The 22421-nt window shown below is 48.1% G+C and overlaps 6 protein-coding genes across 6 annotated transcripts; 3 read left to right on the forward strand and 3 right to left on the reverse strand.

Annotated features, from left to right (window-relative positions):
- Nucleotides 1-2093: 2093 nt before the first annotated feature.
- Nucleotides 2094-2776, reverse strand: DEU56DRAFT_919115 (uncharacterized protein; the record flags this gene model as incomplete). The annotated part of the gene is made up of 4 exons (XM_041358225.1): nt 2094-2125; nt 2182-2493; nt 2544-2651; nt 2701-2776. The coding sequence occupies 4 exons, from the start codon at nt 2774-2776 to the stop codon at nt 2094-2096; spliced, it is 528 nt and encodes a 175-aa protein (XP_041201903.1).
- A 647-nt stretch (nt 2777-3423) lies between these two features.
- On the forward strand, nt 3424-6696 carry DEU56DRAFT_895700 (uncharacterized protein; the record flags this gene model as incomplete). Its single annotated transcript, XM_041356398.1, has 9 exons — nt 3424-3723; nt 3772-4146; nt 4197-4390; nt 4436-4601; nt 4654-4802; nt 4857-5437; nt 5488-5626; nt 5740-6314; nt 6362-6696. The coding sequence occupies 9 exons, from the start codon at nt 3424-3426 to the stop codon at nt 6694-6696; spliced, it is 2814 nt and encodes a 937-aa protein (XP_041201904.1).
- A 256-nt stretch (nt 6697-6952) lies between these two features.
- On the reverse strand, nt 6953-7601 carry DEU56DRAFT_984869 (uncharacterized protein; the record flags this gene model as incomplete). The annotated part of the gene is made up of 3 exons (XM_041360012.1): nt 7325-7601; nt 7147-7275; nt 6953-7096 (listed from the first exon to the last, which is right to left on the reverse strand). Exons 1-3 carry the CDS (start codon nt 7562-7564, stop codon nt 6953-6955), a joined length of 513 nt encoding a protein of 170 aa, XP_041201905.1. The 5' UTR covers nt 7565-7601.
- A 775-nt stretch (nt 7602-8376) lies between these two features.
- DEU56DRAFT_974946 (glycoside hydrolase family 20 protein) lies at nt 8377-10910 on the forward strand (the record flags this gene model as incomplete). Its single annotated transcript, XM_041359565.1, has 12 exons — nt 8377-8551; nt 8594-8793; nt 8847-8953; nt 8983-9118; nt 9260-9584; nt 9639-9687; nt 9741-9852; nt 9874-9914; nt 9972-10017; nt 10064-10124; nt 10174-10313; nt 10550-10910. 12 exons carry the CDS (start codon nt 8377-8379, stop codon nt 10643-10645), a joined length of 1488 nt encoding a protein of 495 aa, XP_041201906.1. The 3' UTR covers nt 10646-10910.
- Nucleotides 10911-11772: 862 nt separating this feature from the next.
- On the reverse strand, nt 11773-13469 carry DEU56DRAFT_761440 (uncharacterized protein; the record flags this gene model as incomplete). The annotated part of the gene is made up of 14 exons (XM_041350537.1): nt 11773-11976; nt 12032-12089; nt 12146-12377; nt 12431-12565; nt 12621-12680; nt 12739-12740; nt 12792-12793; nt 12852-12883; nt 12936-12949; nt 13010-13038; nt 13088-13186; nt 13237-13265; nt 13307-13339; nt 13397-13469. 14 exons carry the CDS (start codon nt 13467-13469, stop codon nt 11773-11775), a joined length of 1002 nt encoding a protein of 333 aa, XP_041201907.1.
- Nucleotides 13470-16160: 2691 nt separating this feature from the next.
- On the forward strand, nt 16161-16673 carry DEU56DRAFT_931591 (uncharacterized protein; the record flags this gene model as incomplete). Its single annotated transcript, XM_041358717.1, has 2 exons — nt 16161-16545; nt 16591-16673. The coding sequence occupies 2 exons, from the start codon at nt 16164-16166 to the stop codon at nt 16671-16673; spliced, it is 465 nt and encodes a 154-aa protein (XP_041201908.1).
- Nucleotides 16674-22421: the final 5748 nt, after the last annotated feature.

The following is a 22421-nucleotide window of genomic DNA, read 5'->3' on the forward strand; positions in this document are numbered from 1 at the left end:
TTGGTTCCTGCCTGCCATGTCCATCCATCCCCATTGGTGCGTCATTTGTCTTCTTTATCACCCTAATCAACCAGCAGTCTGTTTACCTGTACTTCCCATACATGAGGCCGCTTACCGTCCTTTACATATTACCGCGCTACGGACTCGCCGATGCTACCGCCGCTTAGCGGATTCCGAGTTCTTACGGATTCTGATAAATAGTTGCGTCGTATTCTACCAATATCACTTCCCTTTTGCTCCCTTGGATTTGTATCTAAGTCTAAGTGATCAAGAAAGTCCCCTTAGTCTTCCGCGTCGCAACGGACATCTTCCCGCACCTCGGACCACTTCCGGTAGCTCGTTACCCGAGACCTTGAAACCTTGACACCTCGAGACCTTGACACCTTGACACCTTGATCATCGTACCGCTAGATATCCGTCCTACACGAACCATCCTCCGTCCGGACACTCCCTTCCTTAGACCGGACTTCACCCGTGTGTCCGCCGCACAGATCTTAAGCCCGCCGGATTGATTCCTTCGCATTTATTGCGAAGACTTCCTTCAGTAGCAATCCCCTTGGGACGAGCTATTATACTCGCACTCATATGGATCGGTAGTCTACTCTAACAGGCTACATGGAATCACTTTCGCTCAGCGATCCTACCATGATTAGATCAGGATTCAGTAGTACTACTTTACAGGTAAAGCTATTAAGGTCCGACCTACATGTCCAACCTACTCCGGTGATGATTAACGACTACTCGTATCACAATAGTAAGTCACTGAATAACGACTCAGCAAGGTCAGTTCACTCCACTTGAAACTTCAATATTGAATTGCGGATTAAGGTCCATCCGATAACGCTCCACTTGCGCTGCACTGGCAGTGATGCTTTAGCAGGTGTGTGCACATTGTCTCACAATGAGTAGATGTGCTGATTATCATCCATGCCATGCACTGCACTTACAGCAGTTCCTTTTATCTACAGCGTGTTCTCAGCACATGCATGGGCCATCGACATTTGAATGGAGGCTCGTAATCTATACGGGTCCGACGAACCAATGGAGGCTCTTAACTCAATACAGGTCCAACCACAAATCGAAGCATCCGAAGCTCATCCTCTTTTTTCTCTCCACCACACCAAACGACACCGCAAACGACACCGTTGGCTCGCTATGGCCCCCCCAACTAAATATAAAACCGATGCGGCTAAGCTTCAGGCTATGAGAGCCAAGCGTTCCCGGTACTACACTAAGTAAGTATCGTCTATTTCGTTCAGCCTACGATGCCCTGATTACAGATGCAGGTTGCCGTGAGGAGATCCTTGCAAAAAGAAGAGAGAAATACCACCTCAACAAAACCGTCGAAAGGACGATGACAGCAGCGACAACAAGGGTGGGCGGGGTGACAACTTGGATAAGGGCAACGATGGCAGTGACGAGTGTGCGAGCGATGACGATGAATCAATGTACGTGCTGAATATTATTATTGTCGCTGTGTTTTTAATATAAATATCAGAGGGGACATTAGATGAATGTATTGCCGTGGTGAAGTATGCTAAAGACGACTTCATGGCGCACATCAAATCTCCGCAAATATTCACCTTGGGCGTCCTTTGCCGAATACACGAAGTCTATCCCAGATGCTCCCGGAACTCACGGGGATAGAGAGATTCTCAAGCGCGCGATGTCGAGCATCGAAGACTTCCTTGACAGGGCTAGTTGAGGACAAGACGGTATCCTCCAATTGTGTGGGGTTTTGTGACGAGTGGCGTGCCGCAGAACAAGTGTGCAGGAGCATGAGGGACACCATTGCTATGGTGGAAGATATTTATTGTCATGCGCTCAGCGATGGAGATGCTGAGTTAGCCGTAGTTCATTTACTCAAGGGATTCTTGTACCAGAACTACAACGAATTTTGAATAGGCTCGCGAGGCTTGCGCACTAATGTCACTTTGAATTGCATATTTCTTATTGAGATTCACGCTGCGCTACTATGTAAAAGCTTCAGGTATATGTTACGTCAAACACCTCCGTTTCGCCGCGGCCAATGGCCTCTTTCATCAGCTGAATTCCTTCGGCAACTGAGCGGACCTTCGAAAAAGACGCCCTGCTCACGCCAATGACATGGGACGAGGTCTGCTGCCTGTTGGCGGATCACAAATCAGCTGCCCGTTAATCTAAATAACGCGAATCACTTACAAGTAGAGAATACGCCAATACGGCGGCCACGGGTCACCCAGTAGAAGGGACCCGTAGCGTCAGCCGCTGGCACATCATAGTTCACAACAGGAGTCAACGCTGGCAACGCTGGGATGAGTGGAGCTGATGTCGAAGTGGTCGAAGGAGTCAATGCTGGGACGAGTGGAGTTGATGCTGAAGTGGTCGAAACAGCACTGATAGCAGAAACGGCGGCGACCAGCGTGTTCTGGACCGCATCATGGATCTTGGACGTCACGTCAGACACCTCCTGCCCAGTGATATTCATCTGGGCCAAGAGCGCAATGAGACTATCTGTGAACATTAGTAAGAAGCAGAGCGTGCTTAGGAATATCGTTGCTTACCAGTGCCATTGTCACCAGTATCGTCAGTGATGGGCGCCGCAGGCAGGTCATCTATCCTGCTAGTAAGATCACCAGTACCGTCAGTGATGGGTGCCGCAGAGAGGTCATCTATCCTGCTAGTAAGTACCAGAGCGCGCTCGGAGATATCGCTGCTTACCAGTGCCATTACCATCATTACCATCAACGACGAGCGCCGCAGGCACGGCAGCTATTATCGTGCTGGGGGAGATCATCATTGGGTGTAGTAAGTATGGGAGGAGAATTGATGTTGAAAAGGGAACTGACCTCGGGCTTTTTGTACAGGGAAAGCCATCCATATTGGGTGATGCAGTAGCCTTGGCCGCTGCAGTCGTAGTTCTTGCATTGCACTGGCAGTGAGTAAGTGAGTAGTTCGATGAGTTCGACTTCGATGAGTTGCAAGCTTCTGTCACGCTAACCTGTCACATTGTGTCACACCTTCTCATGCACAAGCCCATTGCCTGAGCCCATTGCCTGAGCGATGTTACCTGCTACAAATTCTTCAAATGCAGGCTCCACCCGAATTGATGGTGTCACCGAGCGTGTCGCCCCAACCAGTCATCAAACTATCCAATGTGCCCCTTCATGTTTCACTTTTCGACAAGTCAACAATCGAAAACGACCCAAGCTCAATCACTATGTACCGCCTACCTCACAGTTGCAAGAGACGGTCCATACCACCTTCAGGTTTTCAGGACGTCGAGATGGGAATATGCAGGTGTCTGCTGCCCATCTGATTTGTCGCCCGTCACCTTCGTCCACACACCAGTCTTCCCAATTTGCAGGGCCTGAGGATGGAAGCACCGAGTTTGATTTTGCGATGTTTGATGAACCTTCAATGGATGCTGGCGAAGACAGGACAATGACTCAAAGTCAGAAAAGCAAGCGCCCAGCTGGTGTGAGTTATTTTATTTCTGTCACATCATTCCTTACTCACTGTCTTCGTCAGGACAATCCTCTGCTTGTTTGGAAAGACGAACGTGATACATATCTCTCGGAGATTATTCAGTTGGACGGACACGGTGAAAATGCAAGGGACTCGTGTGCAGGCTGTTGCACCAATCCTGCAGAATTCCGATGTCAGGATTGCGATGACATGCAACTGTACTGTGGTACATGCTCACTGGCAAATCATGCCCGGTCTCCAACCCATCGCATACAGGTATGTGATCTCTTATGAGAAACATGAAATATATTGATTGTTTTGCAGCAATGGAATGGTATATTCTTCGAGAGCTCTTCCTTGAAGACGCTAGGCCTTCGAGTGCAACTCGGGCATCCCATCGGTCAATCATGCATCCTCCCGCAGCCGGCGTTTAACGACGACTTTGTGCTTATAGGCACGAACGGAATACACGAACTAGGACTGGACTTTTGTGGTTGCGAGACATCCGAGACACATGTTAAACAACTCCTTCGTCACGGATGGTTCCCTTCCACGCCAACTAAACCTAGGACAGCGGCAACATTTCGACTTCTGCATTACTACCAAATCTTATCCTTCGAGTCGAAGGCATCAGCCTATGAATTCTACCATTCTCTTGTTCGACTCACGGATAATACAGGGATGATGAAACGCATGCCGGTACGCTAATATCTACATTTGTTCCTTCAGTCTCTTACTGTCTACCTTAGGACCGCTATGAAGGATTCATGCGGATGGTGCGTAAGTGGCGGCATCTCACAATGTTGAAACGTTTCGGACGTGGCCACGATCCCAGTGGCGTAGATGGTACATCGCAGGGCGAATGCGCGGTGCTATGTCCAGCATGCCCGCAGCCAGGGAAGAATTTACCTGAGGGTTGGCAAAATGCTTCGAAAGCAAAACGGTGCATTGTACCACAGATATTGATTCACTAGGCTGATGTCTTTAGGTGGTTGTATGCAGTATTTTTAGCTATTGACGCGAACTTTCGATTGAAAAGGCGGAACGTATCGAGCGATCACGCAGACCCAAGTCTTTCGAGTGGCTGGTCATATTTTGTCGAGGAGAAAGAGTACAAGGCCTTCCTGGCCGAACATCTCACTGAGGCGCAGGAGGTATGTGACCATTTGGTTTAATCAATTGACGTGTACTCACACTATCTTACAGAAAAGTACATGTTCGAGCCACAGCGCTGTCAACATGGCAGATACAAAGCAGGCACAAGGGCTTGCTGCTACTGGCGTCGGTACAGTAGACTGTGCCCGTCATAATTTTAAACGGCCAAATGGAGTCGGTGATCTGCAAAAGGGCGAGAAGTAAGTCATGGTCTTGTTGTGTTTGTATTTACTATGTCTTATCGTGCTTGACAGGTACATCAATATGGATTATTTATTTTTCTCGACTTTGTGTGGTACGCAGCTCGAAATGCTCAACGTGTCGTACGATATTGCGTGCCAATGGCACAAAAACCTCTGGGCCCGCATGAAGTCCTTTCCTCGATCCCATGCCTTGGACCATCTCACCAAGTATATACGCTTCTTCGTGCCAAAGTTCCACCTCCCCACACATGTTGCAAAATGTCAGACCGTCTTCTCATTCAATTTCACGTGTTATGTCGGCCGGACGGATGGTGAAGCCCCGGAGAGGGGCTGGTCGAATATCAACCCTGTGGCATCAAGTACGAAAGCGATGGGTCCTGGTTGTCGTCGTGACACGCTGGACGACCATTTTGGCGATTGGAATTGGAAAAAGACCGTCGGGTTGGGCGCGTCTCTCCTGTACAAGATGAAGGATGCTCTAGCTGAGAAGGCTGCGCATGCACTCGCATTTGAGGAATTTGACGCTGTCATCACTCCCGAGCATCGCTCTGCATGGTTAGAAGAAATGCAAGCTTGGGAAGATAATCCGAACGACACATCGATCTCTAATCCGCTCGAGGCCAAAGCCATGGGTGAGTATTTTCCGCCACCAAAGTGACCTTGGACTAATGATTTTGTCTAGCTATAACGCAAGCAGGAGTAAGGCTAAAGCTCGCGGAGCTGGAGGCCGAGGACCTTCAGCGAGGTATAGACTGCTCGTTGCACCCACAAATCTCGCCTAGTGTGCTTATTGCTTCAGGCATAGACCTGGAGCAGGAACAGTGAGCATTTGCCCTTTGACGGCCACAAACAAGCTGACATACTTTCGAAGGCATCGTCTGGCCAATATCGCCGAGTCGATGGGTCAACATGCTACCGACACGCAGAAAGGCAGTCTCACGCAGATGCGGAACTCGCTTCATCGTAGGATCGATATGTGGCGACGCACACAGGTCCTTTACCTCCCGGCCGTTCAAGGCCTTATTGATCAGGCAGCCACGCGTGAAGGCCACGAGAACGCCGAATGTATACACCTCTGGCTCCCTTCAGAACTGAAAACCAAGCCGTGCGATCCACGCCTACAAGAGGACGAATGGGAATTGCGCTACGCGCAGGCTCACGATGCGCTAGAAGAATTGCGGCAGTGTCTACGCATTCACTGCTCCTTACTGACATTCAAAAGGGAATGGGTGCGTGGTCAAGGCACGAATACCCGTGCTCAGAATGCCCTTGCCCACATCCACCGAAGGCATACGGCCTGCGTGAAACGTTATCGGTCAGCATGGATGGCGCTCAAGAGCCTAGCTACAATCATGAAGAAGACCGGTTGGCAGGGAAGGTTGCAGGAATTGGCCGACACTCATGTCAAGCCCCTCGTGGACCCATATGCTACTGGCGAAGGGAGACGTCATGTATCGTGGATCTGGATGATGGATGGCGTTGACCATGGCAATGAAGGTGACAATGATGGTAAGCACTTGTTGTGGTCTATATTTTGCGAACTAACATACTATAAGGTGTACAAATCGAGTGGTGCAAAACCCGTGCGAGGGCACTGCGGTGGTCGGAAGAGGTCGAATTACTCACGGAAGAGATGCGCAGGGTGCTGGAATTTTTTACCTGGCAGCAAGCGCGGTGGGAAGAACAGGGAAAGGCATGCGTTGGGGAGTGTGCCGCTGACATTGAAGGTTTGCGAGCTTATGCTGCCCGACAGGCTAACATCCGTCGCAGGCTTGCAGACCATTTTCGGGTGCTGTGGGCACCCTTTCTTTCACTGGAAGGTCCCATTGACCCGCCACCTCAGTTGGCCGAACATTCGTTACTGGACCTCATGATTCCCGACATTCTCTAACCTACTTCTGCGCTGTACCTGATCGATGTTCCTAGCTAGTAGTGTACCTGATATTCAATCCATCACCGGCTGTTATTTGACATTCGAAGTGAATTAAGTTGCCGAAGACTCGACTGGAAAATTGACCGAAATACAAATGACCGAGCTGCAAAGTAATTGACCGAGCTATATATACTATAGGACTGCTAACTAGCATGTTTTAATGCATCACAAGAAGGCTAATTAGCATAGTTGATGCATCACCTCTGACTGGTAGTTAGCAGACTTGATGCATCATAGCTACAGGGACTGGTGGGAAAGAGTGGCGTCCACGGGCACCACTGTTCTCGCCCAGGATAGTCTGCATGTCGTCGTACCGAGGCCATCCTTTGTTGCGAAGAAGGCGTAGTGTAGCTCGTGACTACTTTGATGTCAGTCCATGTCCCAACACGCTGTGCCATGATGACATACCTTTGGTGCAACATATGCATCCCAGACGCTGGCGGCAGCGACGCCCTCGATTCCAGCTCCTCGTATGTTGTCCCAGTGAAAACCAGACACATTGCGGTAGATCTCAATTTGATTGAAGGTTTTTTTGAGCTAATATATGGTCAACCCATGATCAATCAAGATAAGATCATATACGCACCAAGGTCCACTTTGTCTTTGCCATCTTGCCCGTCTTTTGTGGGCCTATAGTCTGAATCACCTCGTTAGCGTTGATAGCAGCTGCTGCACTGTTGAAGATAGGCATCGGGAAGTTTCCACCATCACCGCCTGCTGCCTGGTTCTCGATCAGGTGTTGAAGTAGGACATCCACCTCCGATTCTTGCCAATGTGCCTTTGTGCTGTTGGTAGGTTGTGGTGTGTGGGTCTCTGGTTGAGCCATGAGTACAGTTGCGAAGTTTGCACAGATGGCGGTGAGGGCAACAACACTAGTACAAATTCTTTGGCGACGATGACAATCAATAAAGTAGGGAGAATTCATGGTACAAGTAGGAGAAGTAAAGTTTGAAGTCCGACAACTGGGACGCTTCGTGCCGAGAACCTCTCACCTGACATTTGCCAAATGTCGGCCAACATCCTGTTGCCGAACTGGCTCTTAACGGGGTGACGGAAAGACTCATTCAAATTTCACTCAAGTTTCCCATGGGATTTTAGTAAGCAAGCAAACAACCTCTGCTCTCCGCCATGACAAATTGAACACTAAGTCTGGAATGGGGAAACAGAGGAACCCCCGAGAATGCCTATAGAGCCTATGCTGGCAGCACAAATTCGACTGCGGTGGCAGTTGGCTATTATTGGCTGTTCAACGTTTAACTTTCACCCCAGGTTATTACCAGTATGGTTCGGAATCTGGACATGTTTGATGACGAGGATGGGTTTTCGCGAACTTGGTGGGCTGTTCCATCGCCTGATTCGTCTTGCATATGACTGACCATTGCACAAAGTTGGCGAAAATAGACGAAGATTTATTCCTCGATATTGGCAGGACATGGTATTGAATATTGGGTACCTTGAGCAAGATCTGAAGCCATCCAGACTCCACGCAGCAGGACACATGCAAAGTTTCAAGTCCGTAACTTGTATACAATTCTCCTCTCAAGATCTTACCGCTGGCATTTGGAAGGAGTCGCTCATTATTTGATGAGGACTTTATAAACAGCTGCAGTGAAACCGGCCGGGTCTTTGACGCTTTTCATGACTTTTTCTCGCTACGTTTGCATCCTGGCGCTTGTCACAGGATGCTTCCTCCCTTCTGGTTTCCTGGCTCTCTGGCCCATCCCAACTACTCACGAGACTGGGATGACCGCTCTCAAAATCTGCCCTGCATTCTCTTGCGACGTGCAGATTGAAGACGCCCCGGCCGATCTACGTGACGCGGGCGCCCAATCGCAGTACTATCACATTTCTTCAGAGGCTACGAAGCTCCTGGGTTACCGTAGCGAGGAGTACGCACTGACGATTCCAGCAGACGGCTCGGCTGCTACTTTGACAGCGAACTCGTCGTTGGGTCTTTCCGAAGGACTGACTACTTTCAATCAGCTTTTCTACTACTATGGAGATGTACCTTACACTTTACTCGCCCCAATTGCTATCACGGACAGTCCTGCGTATGTGAGCAATTATCACACACTCTTGATGCCAACTGCGTGATCCCATGTGCATAGCCTTTCCGAGGATTGGCGCTAGACACTCCGAGGAACTACTACCCCGTCATCGATATTCTGCGAACTTGGGACGCGATGAACTGGGTTAAGGTGGGCGTTTTCTTGATGTGCTATCTTCCGATCCCTAACCAGCTAGGTACGTCAACATTTTCCACTGGCATATCACAGACACCGAGAGTGTCTCACTTGAAGTTGCACAGTACCCCGAGCTTGCGATCAACGGTGCATACTCTCCTCAAGAAGTTTACACAGAGAGTGATGTCCAATACATCGTACAGCACGCTGCTGCAGCACGTATTTCTTTCTACCACGATACTTTGTTAGCTGATGGTGTTCCCACATAGAAGCATCGATATAATGATGGCCAGTACCTATCAGTCAATTTTGCAAAGAAACCCTCAATATTCTACCAGGAAATCGACGCACCCGGCCACACCGGCATCATTGCGGCCACTTGCCCCGAATATATTGCTTGCCTTGACGGCGAGCTTGGTTTCGCGCTTCCCAAGGTCATGAACTTTATTGCTTCCTTGGTCAGCGATGTTGCAAAGACGCTACCTTCGAACTATTCCAGCACCGGCGGCGATGAGGTGAACGCGACCTGCTGCAGCAACGACTACCCCACACAGCAGCAGCTCAACAGCACCGGCATGACACTAAACGGTGCTTTGGACGCGTTTACGCGGACTACTCATGGCGCACTGATTGCCGAGGTTAAGACGCCGGTCGTATGGGAAGGCGTGCCCTGGTTCTCCTTTTGAATAGTGGTTCTGAATGGAGACGGACATTCAGACATGGTCCTCAACTGGAACATTACGCTCTCAAATGAGGCTATCGTGATGTGAGTGAATTGATAGCATGATCTCGTTTCCGCTGATACAAATGCATTGAAAGTATCTGGATGTCTTCCGCAGATGCTATAACAGTAGCAGAAAGGGGATTCAGGATTTTTCAAGCACCGTCAGATTACTTCTACCTGATTAGTTCACGAAGTCTTCTACGCAATGTCCTTATAGTATTACCATAGGATTGTGGTGCCGGCGAATGGCTGGGAAACGACCCGACTGGGTTAGTTCTGACCTTGTCGAATGTACTCGATCTAGCCTGACCTACCTTGGAGAACAGAAATAGCTGGTGTGACCCCTTCAATACCTGGTCCACGGCAAGTATCGTCTCATGATCGTGCTGGCTCACCACATATCTCACAATATCTTTAGGCGTATACGTTCGATCCGTTAGCGATCTTGACCGAGGCGCAGTACAAACTTGTTCTCGGAGGTAAGAGTCTCGAAGCAATTTGAATTTAAACTTTCTGATCGATCCGCAGGTGAGCAAATTCTGTGGAGTGAGCAGTCTGGTCCCCAAAATATCTATCCGATAATGTGGCCACACGCTGCATCATCAGCAGAGATATTCTGGAGCGGCAATCAGCGCGACATCTGCCTCATGCTATTCTGTCGCCTGACAGTGAATATGCAAGACCACACATTGCTGCTCCGTCTTGATTGGGCCCACCTCGATTTCTCTGCTTTCTGCTTTTCGAACGAAGATTGTTCCATCATCGGACCCGCTTGCAACATCGTCTCCACTGGGAGACCACGACAGTGACCGCATGTTCCAACTATGATCTATCCGTCGGTCTTCCATTGCTGAACGCTTCGGTCTTCCCTCCCGCACACAGTTTTCTTTCCGTCCAGTGAAAGTGCCATTGCCCATATCCTTCCGCCCCCGCCTGTCCATGGTTCTCTGACAAGAAATACCGTGTCGCAGTTCCACTTGCGCATCGTGCTATGGAATGAAGCACTCGCGATGTGAACCTCATTATTCGATCATGGCCTATCCGTGTGCTCTGAATCGAAAGCGACCACACTCGAAACACTGGAGGGTTGGTTCAAGCACAGAACCTTCTTCTCCTCAGACTTTGTGCTCTGGTGCTTCGAGCACACCATCTGAGTCACGGACGACTTCTTCTCCCCAATCCTTGGCCCCGACACATGGTCGCCCTGGAAGAATATGTGGCCCAGATTGTCTCGGCGCTCTATACCCGTTTCTCCATCCTTTCGTGTTTCATTACCCCTTAGGCCCTCTCAGCGCCCCCTCTAGTGGAGTTGACGAATTATTGTAACCCATCTACTGTAGGCGAATGAAAAAACATACATGGTTTCTAAACGCATGCGCTTGAAATTAGTGATCTTCTGAGGTGAAGTCAACACCTTCATCAGGCACTGGGCTCAGGAATCCAAAAATTGTTTCAAAAATCCACTTGCTATGTTTGTATTCCAACATCAATGAGAAGGAAGGTTCCTCCCAAAGTCGTGTGTCAAAGAAGACTTATCAATGGCTGACCACGGTGCGCTTTTAGGTCCCAGTAGCGTCGTCTTGACCATCAGCTTCCTTTCTGTAAGCACGGTCCATGACAAGCTCGATTGTCACAGCCGTTCCTACAGTTGGTGGAGAAGGAGCAAAGATTCACGTCGTGCGGCAATAACTGTGGGCCTTGCATCCCCAGATGCTCATGGATGACAGCCCCTTTCCCAATTGGCAGCTAACTTCTCGTTCTGTGCACAAGGATGTGACTAAGAAACGCCAGTCAGGTCTTCCGAATGAAATCAACAGCGTCTTCGCCTCGCTAACTCGGCCTGGGACTTGAGTCTGTGAACGTAAATGAGAAAGATAAGGTAGTGGCCTAGGGATGGCCTAGGTCTGACTCAACACCTCATCCTGTCTCTTTCAACGTTCTTCGGAACAAATGACTTAAATATACGTTACGACGAAATATTTTCGAGGACCTATGTCTCCTTGAAATGCACTGCGCAAAACCAAATAATTAAGTACCACGACGAAACTTGAAAATGAAGAAAAAGCCAATTGTCCTGCTCCCTGCAGAGCACCAGACTACTGTTGACTCCATTGAGCATCTCACATGCTACACGCCACTGCCTGTCGATATTTGCACGCGCTCCTGGAAAGCGATTGAGGTCATGGCGGTTGCTGCATCAGAGTCGACCAGGAGCTGAGCGTGGTATTCTCGGACGCTAAGGATGAGGCGTGGTCCTAGCACAAAGGCCTGCATGACTTGAAAAATCTGACCTAAACCAAGAAGCGTCTGAGTTTCTAGGGAATATTGGTCCTGTAGAAATGATGAACCACGGTCGCATGCAGAGGTCAGCAAAAGATTGCCATACCGCTAAGATCGTTGGAGACACATCAAGAATGAGATTGAAGCAAGACAGAGCAACATAACTAGCAAGTTCAAACATTCAGCGGAAAAGGGAACCGCATTCAAAGTATCAGCTCACCTCGCAAAGTAAAGCACATGGGATTTTATCAACACCGTAAAACAGTCGCCGATAATCCCTCCTGCCGAATATTGCCGCAGTTCACGAAAGTGTTTTACAGCAATCCAGACTGCAAGACACAGCGCGAGGACCTCCCAGACAGTGCCGAGGATCCAAGTCATGGAAGACAGAAGTGGGGAATTGTCCGCATAGCCAATCATGCACGCATAGGTGCCAGAGAGAATGAGTTCCTCTGGTATCCATCAATGAGTCCCATGCACGGTTTTCATTCACAACTAAGTGTACCTCCTGAAGCAAGCCTCGTTGTCATTACAGTGACCGCTACGTCGAGAATGTTGACAGCCAATGGCACGACGACGAGAAATATCAGGATCCTTGTGGATCGTTGATACATGGCACCTAACCGAGCGATCATGATGGCTGCAACATGATTCGGTGAAGTCAATATCATAGGTCTTGTAACTGCACAACTCACCACACAGCATTGGAAATGCTACAACACTCGTCCAATCATACACGATGTACAGAATCCGGCCTGAGGAATCCGTTTAGTGATGGGCTTTGGGGGGATCACACGCTACAAACAGACTCACATCTGTAGCAGTCATGATAGCAAACAAAGAAGCTGATCAAGAATGACACTCACCCCTACAGGGTGTCATGGTTAATTGGAGGGGAATAGCAGGCATTGGTGCAGAAGACTCACTGCATCTGTCAACAAGATCGTCGGAACATTGACTGTATGCCACTGTTCAGAAGATACAAACACGGTGAATGCGAAAAGACATACCCAGTATGTCTATGCTGATTGTGTGAGAGATGGCCGATTAGCACAACACCAATTGTTTGGCCTTCTGAACATACACGACAAAGAACATTCCAAGATAGCGCACCTAGGATATTTTCAAGTCAGCACAACTTTACAACAGGCAAGGTACATACAGTCAGATAGAGAACGGTCATCAGGGACCAACGTTGTCTCTGTCGCTGATCAATAGTATTCTTCTGACGTGGAACTGTGCTCACCCAGACCAGTTCGACCTACAACAAATTTTAGCGAGATGGCTGCTCCGGTCGTAGGATCAACATACCTCTTGTCCGAACGTAAGGGCTGGAAATACTTGTGAGAAATCGGTAATTCTGTAATGTTATGATGCTCACCCCAATCATACGTCACTGCAACACCAGCGGCAACTGGAAAACCACAATCAAGGTCAGATCGAGGTCAACATCTGACTGCTCCTCACGAACCTATAAAATAGCTGCCAATACGCCAGGAGTTGATGAGTGGCCAATAACTAGGATCGTCTGAGACTAGTGTCATACTGTTAGAGGATGTATGTGAGGGAGTGGGGAACTTGGTGGACATACAATGATGATATTCGTGCTAGATATACCACCACCACCCAGTGATGTAGCGGGCCTTGAATAAAATGGCGGTGATGCGAAAGTAATCGGCGCCACAGGTTCTAGTACTAAATAGATCTCATATGATCTATTTTTCTTCTAATAATAGTGTCATCCATAATATCAACAATGGTTCATTGCGTCGGCATGATACCAGACCAGAAAAGTCAGCCGTTAGAAACAGTAGGGGAGATTCACCTACCCAGGCTAGCAATACCTCCCAGAAAGTACATATACCAGCCTGGCCGAAATGAGCCTATCATCAAAGGGGTTGTATCTGTTCCTGCCTCGATTGACTGAAGGAAGTTTTTCTGGATATCAGTAGGCGTAGGTCGCAAATTTTAAACGAAGGGACTCGCACATGGCGTGACACGTTGAAACACTGCAAAGATCGGGAACGGAAGCCACTCGTTCCGGTGTCTAATACCACAGCATCGATCACTTTAGATCAAGCATTCACTTCCATCACAAAGCCGCTGGGAATTGCTGCAGAAGGTTAGGGTACCTGCATACAAAGATATATTTAGTCCACATGAGTACCAGAATGCGAAGAAATACGCACTGGAAGGATTGCAGTAAGTTGGTAGGTTCAAGGCTTCACTCACATGGATGCTGAAGCGCTGACGGACAAAGCGTATCATATCTTTGATGTACTTTACTCAAATCCTAACTGCAACAGAGAAACGCTGCATAACCGTAACCGTGGACGGCGGCATTAGCATACCCCGCATAGCCGCATACCCGAAGGATAACTGATAGCACAGTGAGACTGAATGGTGTTGGACGCGAATGACATGAATTCACTCCGGAAGCGCATTCTTTTGGCCTAGTGGTACTGTACCGTGGGAACACAGCACAGGTTATATATTATTATGTACGTACCAGAACGTTAACGTACTAATTATAATCCATCATACAGACCAACGTTCCAACACCCAGGACTACACTGACGCCACAGAACGACAATTGCGACGAATAATATTAATCAAGACAGGAGAATGCAAAGAATGCGGAGAGGCTGACTTGAGGAATGCTGTGCTATCCTTATCGACTCTTCCATGAGTACACTTCGAACTGACTTTAATTCTCTCCTCCGAGTCACTATTGCAGTTTCCCGCGAGCATACCATCCCCGGAGACTGTGGCATGCCACCGTGGTTACACCGCCTATGATACACCTCGCTCCTCGACCTTCCCGTTCAACTCAAATACACACGTAGCAACTTATTTTCCTTTGCTTCCTCCCACAACTCCTTCGCTCTTCTTCCTCCACGAACCACCTCGTGGTCATTGATGTACCTCTGTGTCTTTCGCAATTTAGTCCATGATCCACTTGCATCTCACCGCTACATCGCCCCTCCCCAACTACCCATCGGTGTAGGCCGCAACTCAGTGTATTGGCAGATCATTCCCGTGCACGAGCGTCCATACATCTTATAATTTATTTTTGGTTTTTTTCAGTCTCAACCCACACCCTTTTTTTTTTTTTTTTTTTTTTAAAAATCATATTTGTATCCATCAGGGTAGTCTACCCTATGTCGGATAATTCTATCTAGTCTAAAGAGCACCTGTGCTCTTCGTTGCATCACCAAAATCGCAGATGTCCCAGTGTGAGGCGTGCCCCCGCTGGTCCGCCGTTCCCGCCGGCCGTTTTAGGTGCGCATTTTGTCGATGATGGACGGACATGGTTCTAGTACTACTTTTGGGTGATCTATGCAAGTTTCCGGTCTTCTGTAGCAGGTATTTGTTTGCCTAAGCGTTACAAATACAGGAGGTGGGGGAGGAGCGATAAGGTGGGGTCGATGGGTAGGTGGCTCATCTTCCATGCATCTCTTCGCGTTTTGAACTCCGGAGGTGTGAAACCTATGTCTTCTGTAGTTTGCGGGTAGGCGGTGTGTTTGATGGTTTTTCTCTATGACGTGTCTAATATTTTATCTGTTTTATCAATTGTTCTGAATTAAGGTGGAAGAGTGACATCACCAAATGTTGATTTGAGGCGGCTTGTGCTATTGACATAGTGAAGGAAGTGTTCTGTTGCTTTTGGGTCGGCTAAAAGGAATGGGAGTGACGTGGCATTGCGGCCTAGGGCGTTTACGAGAATGTGACGTTCGCGGTTATATTGCGGGCATATGAAGAGGTAATGTCGTATGGTTTCGTTGGTGTTATGGCATGTGGGGCAGTGTGGGGTTATACTGCGGTTGATTCTGTGAAGATGGGCATTGAGAGCGATGTGGCGGGTTCGGAAGTACATGTATAGGGCGATCAGGCATTTAGGGAGGGTGCCGACTAGTTTGATGAATGAACGTTTGAGTATCTTGGGGTCTATGTTTTTCATGCGGGTGTAGCGGGGGGAGGTGGTCCAGAGTTGCTCCCAGCGTTCTTGGGTCTTCTGTTTATGTTCTTGTTTGATTGCTGAAACCCACACCCTCACTAGCGACTCCTCCCATTGCTGCCATCAAACCCTGCCTGCAGCACCAGTCAACTTGGTGGCCCGTTTCACGCCATATGTGCTCCCTTACCAATTGTTGAGGTTCTTCTCACTAGAGATCAATAATTGTGCTCAGAGTGCCTGTGTCTTTTTTGACACATTTTGTCGCTTTTGCGTCCCTGGAATGTTCTTGATGGTAGCCAACCTCTCGTTTACACCAGTTCTTACGAAAATCTGCATTACAGAGCCCTTCAACCTTCCGCCTCTCCAAGTCCCTCGAGTCCCCCGAGTTACGACCTGGAATACACTGGCAAGCACTTTTCAAAATTCAAACTCTCTGAGTCAAACAGGCCCCGTCGTCGACACTTACGGTCAAAAACTTATTGAGGATATCTTGGCCGTGTACACTCCCATCGGTCCTCTGCCAGCCATCCCAGAGTCCAAACCTACATGGAGATTCACCGCTCTCTCTCTCGGTCGCCATCACATTCGCAACCGACATCGCACAGCAGATGTTCAACTCCCGCACTTTCTCTGGTACTGGTACCTGCATGTAATGTTCCTAGGTGTGTCGGTTTCATCGATTGGAAATTACTGACGAGCCGTTTTAGTTTGGGATGCCGAGACGTTAGTTCACTTCAAAATCCGACTGGTACTCAGCAGTGGTAGGTCTCAGCTAAGAAAGGACTCATGAATGTCTTTTTCGGTCCTTCATCTCCAAGCTTACTTGCGAATTCATAGCACAATGCTAAATACGGTACATGTATCACGCAATTATGCTTAACGACACCAAAAGTATTCGTGTTCGTATGTCCGTCTCGTCAAATAAAGTATAAAGCAAACTCCTCCACAGATTTACTCAAGCTCTTCAAAATTCATCGAGCTACGCATACACGAACGTTCCCAGCACATCTTGTAGTCGTCTTCAGTGAATTTCGTGTGGGCCAGTTAGCGTGAGTCGGGTGAGAAGACAAGGGTGGGACGTTGAATGAGGCGAGGGGATGCTTTTCCAGTTATCTTTGTGTGGTGGGGCTCCACAGTACGACACCCAAAGACTAAGAAGTTGGCCATTTCCTCCCTACGCTGGATAACACCTACAATCAGCCAGTTAATGAACGGTGAGCCCTTGCCGATGAACACACCGCGTTCATAACCAGAGAGACCCATATGAACGACTCTGGGTCATGCTGGTACATGTGCTAGACCTTTCCTTCCAAGGCTGCCTGTGTGAGAAGATGATAAGTCGAAGTCGTTGAGGACACCGATCCATCGACCAACTGAGGTCTTGGATACTACGAGATTGCTAGGGCTGACGTCACGATGATAGACAAGTCCTTCCCAGAGGGCATAATGTCCTGGTGTCGTAGGTATCAATGAAGAATAAGGAGCGCAAAAGGAAGAACACATATGAATGACGATGTGCTGAGGAACGTGTCCCACAGGTCCGTGATTCGGCTCAAGCCTTCTGAATACGATGATGCAGAAGACGTGCCTGCCTAGTTCAGGGTCGTCAAATCCCAGCGTGCTCCTGCAGCGGATGCTCCTAAAAAGACGATGATATAGTACCTGATGAATATTTCGACCCCCCTTCACCAAACCTGGATTCACATCAACCAGCCACAGCAGTACAGATCAACATCGGAGAGCACGGAAGAGGCCGGTCGTGTTTACCTTTCCCTATCTGGACATATTATACTGGTGAACGTATGAATGCGAGGAGCTTGTAAGCACGCTGGCTTACTTGAGTTCTCATAATCAATACATATACTGTCGCGGGTACTGAAGACTAAGTCTTCAGTATTTCTACCTTTTGGTGTAACGGTCATGAGGCGCGGCAGCCGACTACTTTACAGAGCTCTTTGACTCGTTCAAGATGAATTTTCTCGAGCTCCTCTATATGGTTTAACCTCTATCTCTTCGATTTGATTACGAGTAATCGTCGTGTGGAGGAACAGAGGTGCGCGGGGGATAATCAATGAACACCGCAACTTTTTTATTTGAAACCTTCTAACACCACACTCTGACTATAACAAATTCCCACGGGCGACAATACTTGTGCATGTTGAATCTGTACGATACGTCGTTCGATGGGTTCGCCGAGGACTTGCACATGGGTTGATCATACAGATTCGAACAAAGCCTCTTGATTCTTGAACCCCTTTCAGCCAATATGCATGTCGGCGCGGATTCATTAACATTACCCAAACACCGGGCATCCCGCACAGCACTTGTTGATCGAGACACCTGGCCCATGCGATACTATGGACTTTAAATTCGTGCAGTTTTCAAAGTGACCCGGCACTTGTTACAAGATAACTTCCTCTCCTGCACAAGCTTCCCCACTCGCTCTCATCCTCCAGCCCACATATTCCTTCACTAATCAGACCGCGTCTTTCAACAACTCAAAGTTCTCTTCTTTCTTCTGCTCCGCGCACTCCTTCTCGTAGCCCATTCACGTCTCATATTTTCACTTCGCCCCATCTCCAAATAACAACAATTGTGGCTCATGGAATTGTTCAAACTACGACTTTGACAACCCTAAGCGTAAAGTGGAAGGAAGATCAGATTAGGTCACTTGGCAGGTGCGTAGAATTTCGGGTTTCGTCAAGCGATTGGCCCAAACTGCGCGATAGACCTTGAATGTGTTACCTTCTCATCTTATCCTGCATTTCAACAGCTCAATTCCACCTCCGGACCTTCTCAACAAGATTGCACTCGTTATCACTGTTGCCAGAGGCCCAAATGACAGGCCCCAATCTGTGACCACAACGCATGCCAAGATTTCACGATAAACGCAAAGGCTGATTATAAGGAGAGGATTTCTCAGTGCGTCTTCCCTTCCCTACCACCTGCTTGTCTTACTATCTCTTTTCACAGCCTTTCGCACAATCTACAACAATACAAGCACGCTTTCCACCACCCGTGCCTGTGTCCTGCTGACTGGTGTCGTTCCACAGAACAGTTACTTACTCCCTCTACTCTTAGTTCATTGACGCTCAACGCCTCGCAGAGAAACACTAGCAAGTCCACCCTGTCCTTGAATTCCGACTCCACCTTTGGCACTTCCGTTTCCGCACTTGCGACTCTGCATCCTTCCTCTCTGCACAGGTGATTCACTTTGACTTTCACAAGCTCCTGCAACATGCGCGTGGACGCGGACGGTGACAGTGAGAATTTGTTCAAAAATTCTGAATTTCGCCGTAGCGGAAGGTTTGCCGACCTAGCCCCAGGCCCTACCTTGGTACAAATACATTCAACGAGGAAAGTCAAAACGCCCCATTTCCACCACAAATTCAAATCAAAAACTGACACCCCCGCTCAATCTGTGATATCCTCACCAAAGACACCTCCATCCACACCTCGAGTGCTACCATAGCAGCCACGTCCATCGAACAACCTAAATTCCTCAAGGGACGCATGCCTTCCCTATCCGTCTCCCTTGACGAAGAGGACAACGCACGTTTTCAACGTGCGAAGAAACCCCATACAAGGGAGCCTTCGTGGTCGCTCCTTGCGTTCCCAGATACTCATGCAAAACATCCCCTTTCCCTATTGGCAGCATCGCAAATTACAACTCCAAGTTCTGTGCACATGGGTCTGACTAAGGAACACGAGTCAGGGCTTCCAAATGAAATTAACAGTGTCTCCGTCTCGCTAACTCGTCCTTTCAGTCTGGGAGCGTAAATGCGAAAGATATGGTAAGGGCCTAGGGCGACTGACGAAAACTGATTGCAAAATGCACCACAGTAATTTCATCATGCAGCTGCGGTTGACATAATCGATATGTTGAATGGGACCGTCAATTATGAGCTGCGCTGTGGGAACTCAAAACTTGCTTGGATTTCAGACATCCTCCCCAGCACTATGCCATCATATGAATATTAAAAATTCAATGCCCATGTCAACGTTCAGCCTCCCCATGCGCGTCACCAATATTAGACCCAAAGTTAATATTTATGACACATTGATTCCTTCTACGTACTCTATAATGATTGGTCTGACCTGACACCTCGTCATGTCTCTTTCAATGTTCTTCGGAACGAATAACTTAGATACATATTACCACGAAATATGTGCCAAGGCCACAGTCTCCTAAGTACCATGACGAAACTTGAAAATCAAGAAAAGAGCCAATTCTCCTGCTCCCTGCAGAGCACCAAACTACCGTTAACTCCGTTGAGCATCTCCCATGCTACACGCCACTGCCTGTCGATATTTGCACGCGCTCCTGGAAAGCGATTGAGGACATGCTGGTTGCTGCATCAGAGTCAGCCACGAGCCGAGCGTGATATTCTCGAACGCTTAGGATGAGGCGTGGTCCCAGCACAAAGGACTGTATGGCTTGTAAAAGCTCACTAGTACCAAGAAGAATCTGAGCGTCCAAGGAAAATATGTCCTATAGAAATGATGAACGGTGGTCGCATGCAGAGGTCAGTGAAAGATTGACATACCGCCAAGAGCGTTGGAGACAAATTAACAATGAGGCTGAAGCAAGACGCAGCAACAAAGCTAGCACATTCAATCATTCAGCGGAAAAGGGAACCATATTCACAATATAAGCTCACCTCGCGAAGTAAAGCACGTGTGATTTTATCAACACAGTGAAACAGTCTCCGATAATCCCTCCTGCTGAATGTTGTCGCAGTTCACAGAAGTGTTTTACAGCAATCCAGACTGCGAGACACAGTGCGAGGACCTCCCAGACAGTACCAAGTATCCAAGTCATGGAATTCAGAAATAAGATATTGTCCACATAGCCAAACATGCACGCATAGGTGCCAGAGAGAATGAGTTCCTCTTTTATTCATCAATGAGCGCTATGCACGGTTTTCATTCACAATTAAGTTTACCTCCTGAAATATGCCTCGTTGTCATTGCAGTGACCGCTACGGCGAAAATGTTGATAGCCAAGGACACGACGGCGAGAAATATCAGGATCCTACTGGATCGTTGATACATGGCACCTAACCGAGCGATCATGATGACTGCAATATGTTTCAGTCAAGTCAATATCATAGGTCTTGTGACTGCACAACTCACCACACAGCATTGGAACTGCTACAACACTCGTCCAATCATACACGATGTACAGAATCCGGCCTGAGGAATCCTGTTAGTGATGGGCCTTGGGTGGATCACACACTACAAACAGACTCACATCTGTAGCAGTCATGATAGTGAATGGAGAAGCTGGTCAAGAATGACACTCACCCCTACAGGGTGTCATGGTTAATTGGAGGGGAACAGCAGACAGCGGTGCAGAAGACTCACTGCATCTGTCAACAAGATCGTCGGAACATCGACTGTATGCTACTGTTCAGAAGAAAAAACATGAAGAATGCGGGAAGACATGCGCAGTATGTTCATGCTGATTGCGAGAGATGGCAGATTAGCACAACACCAAATGTTAAGTCTTCTGAACGTATGTGACAAATAATACTCCAAGATAGCGCACCTAGGATATTGTCAAGTCAGTCCAAATTCAGAGCAGGTAAGCTACGTACACTCAGATAGAGAACGGTCATGAGGGACCAACATTGTCTCTGTCGCAAATCAATATTGTTCTTCTGATGTGGAACTGTGCTCACCCAGATCAGTTCGACCTACAAACAAATCTTAGCAAGATGGCTGCTCCGGTCATAGCATCGACATACCTCTTGTCTGAACGTAAGGGCTGGAAATACTTGTGAGAAATCGGTAATTATCTAATGTTATTATGCTCTCCACAATCATATATCACTGCAACAAAGGAGGCAACTGGAAAACCACAATCAAGGTCAGATCGAGACATGAGCGCCGAAATCTGACTGCTCTTCACGAACCTATGAAATAGCTGCCAATACGCGCAGAGTTAATGAGTGGCCAATAGCTAGGGTCGTCCGAGACTAGGGTCATACTGTTAGAGGATGGATGTGAAGGAGCGGGGAACTTGGTGGACATACAAGGATGATATTCGTGCTAGATATACTACCATGACCATCCAGTGCTTGGATGACCGAAATGAGATCGAGGGATGATATCTGTTCCTGCCAATGCATATGATATCATTTTGGAAGTGATGTAGCGGGCCTTGAATAAAATGGCGGTTCGATGCGAAACTTGAAAGTAATCGGCACCACAGGTTCCAGTACTAAATAGATCTCATATGATCGATTTTCCTTCTAATAATAGTGTCATCCATAGAATCAAAAATCACTGGGTGTAGTCGCTGAGTAGATATGGGTTGAATAGATGAGAGAATACGGTGAAAATATGTTAAGATAAACTTACGAGAATTTGTGTGCCTCGCACGTTAGCTACATATGGCTATGTCTGTACCTATGAACTTTATGATCTTGGCAAGCTGACATGCTCAAAATTCAACCAGGCATGCCTTGGTCATGTAGTTCAAGATATAACTACATGTGTGCACATTGTATATTCAACATTTGCCTCGATGCAT

This window comes from Suillus clintonianus (assembly GCF_016758775.1).
Source record: "Suillus clintonianus strain FC179 chromosome Unknown DEU56scaffold_155, whole genome shotgun sequence".
Classification (NCBI taxonomy): domain Eukaryota; kingdom Fungi; phylum Basidiomycota; class Agaricomycetes; order Boletales; family Suillaceae; genus Suillus; species Suillus clintonianus.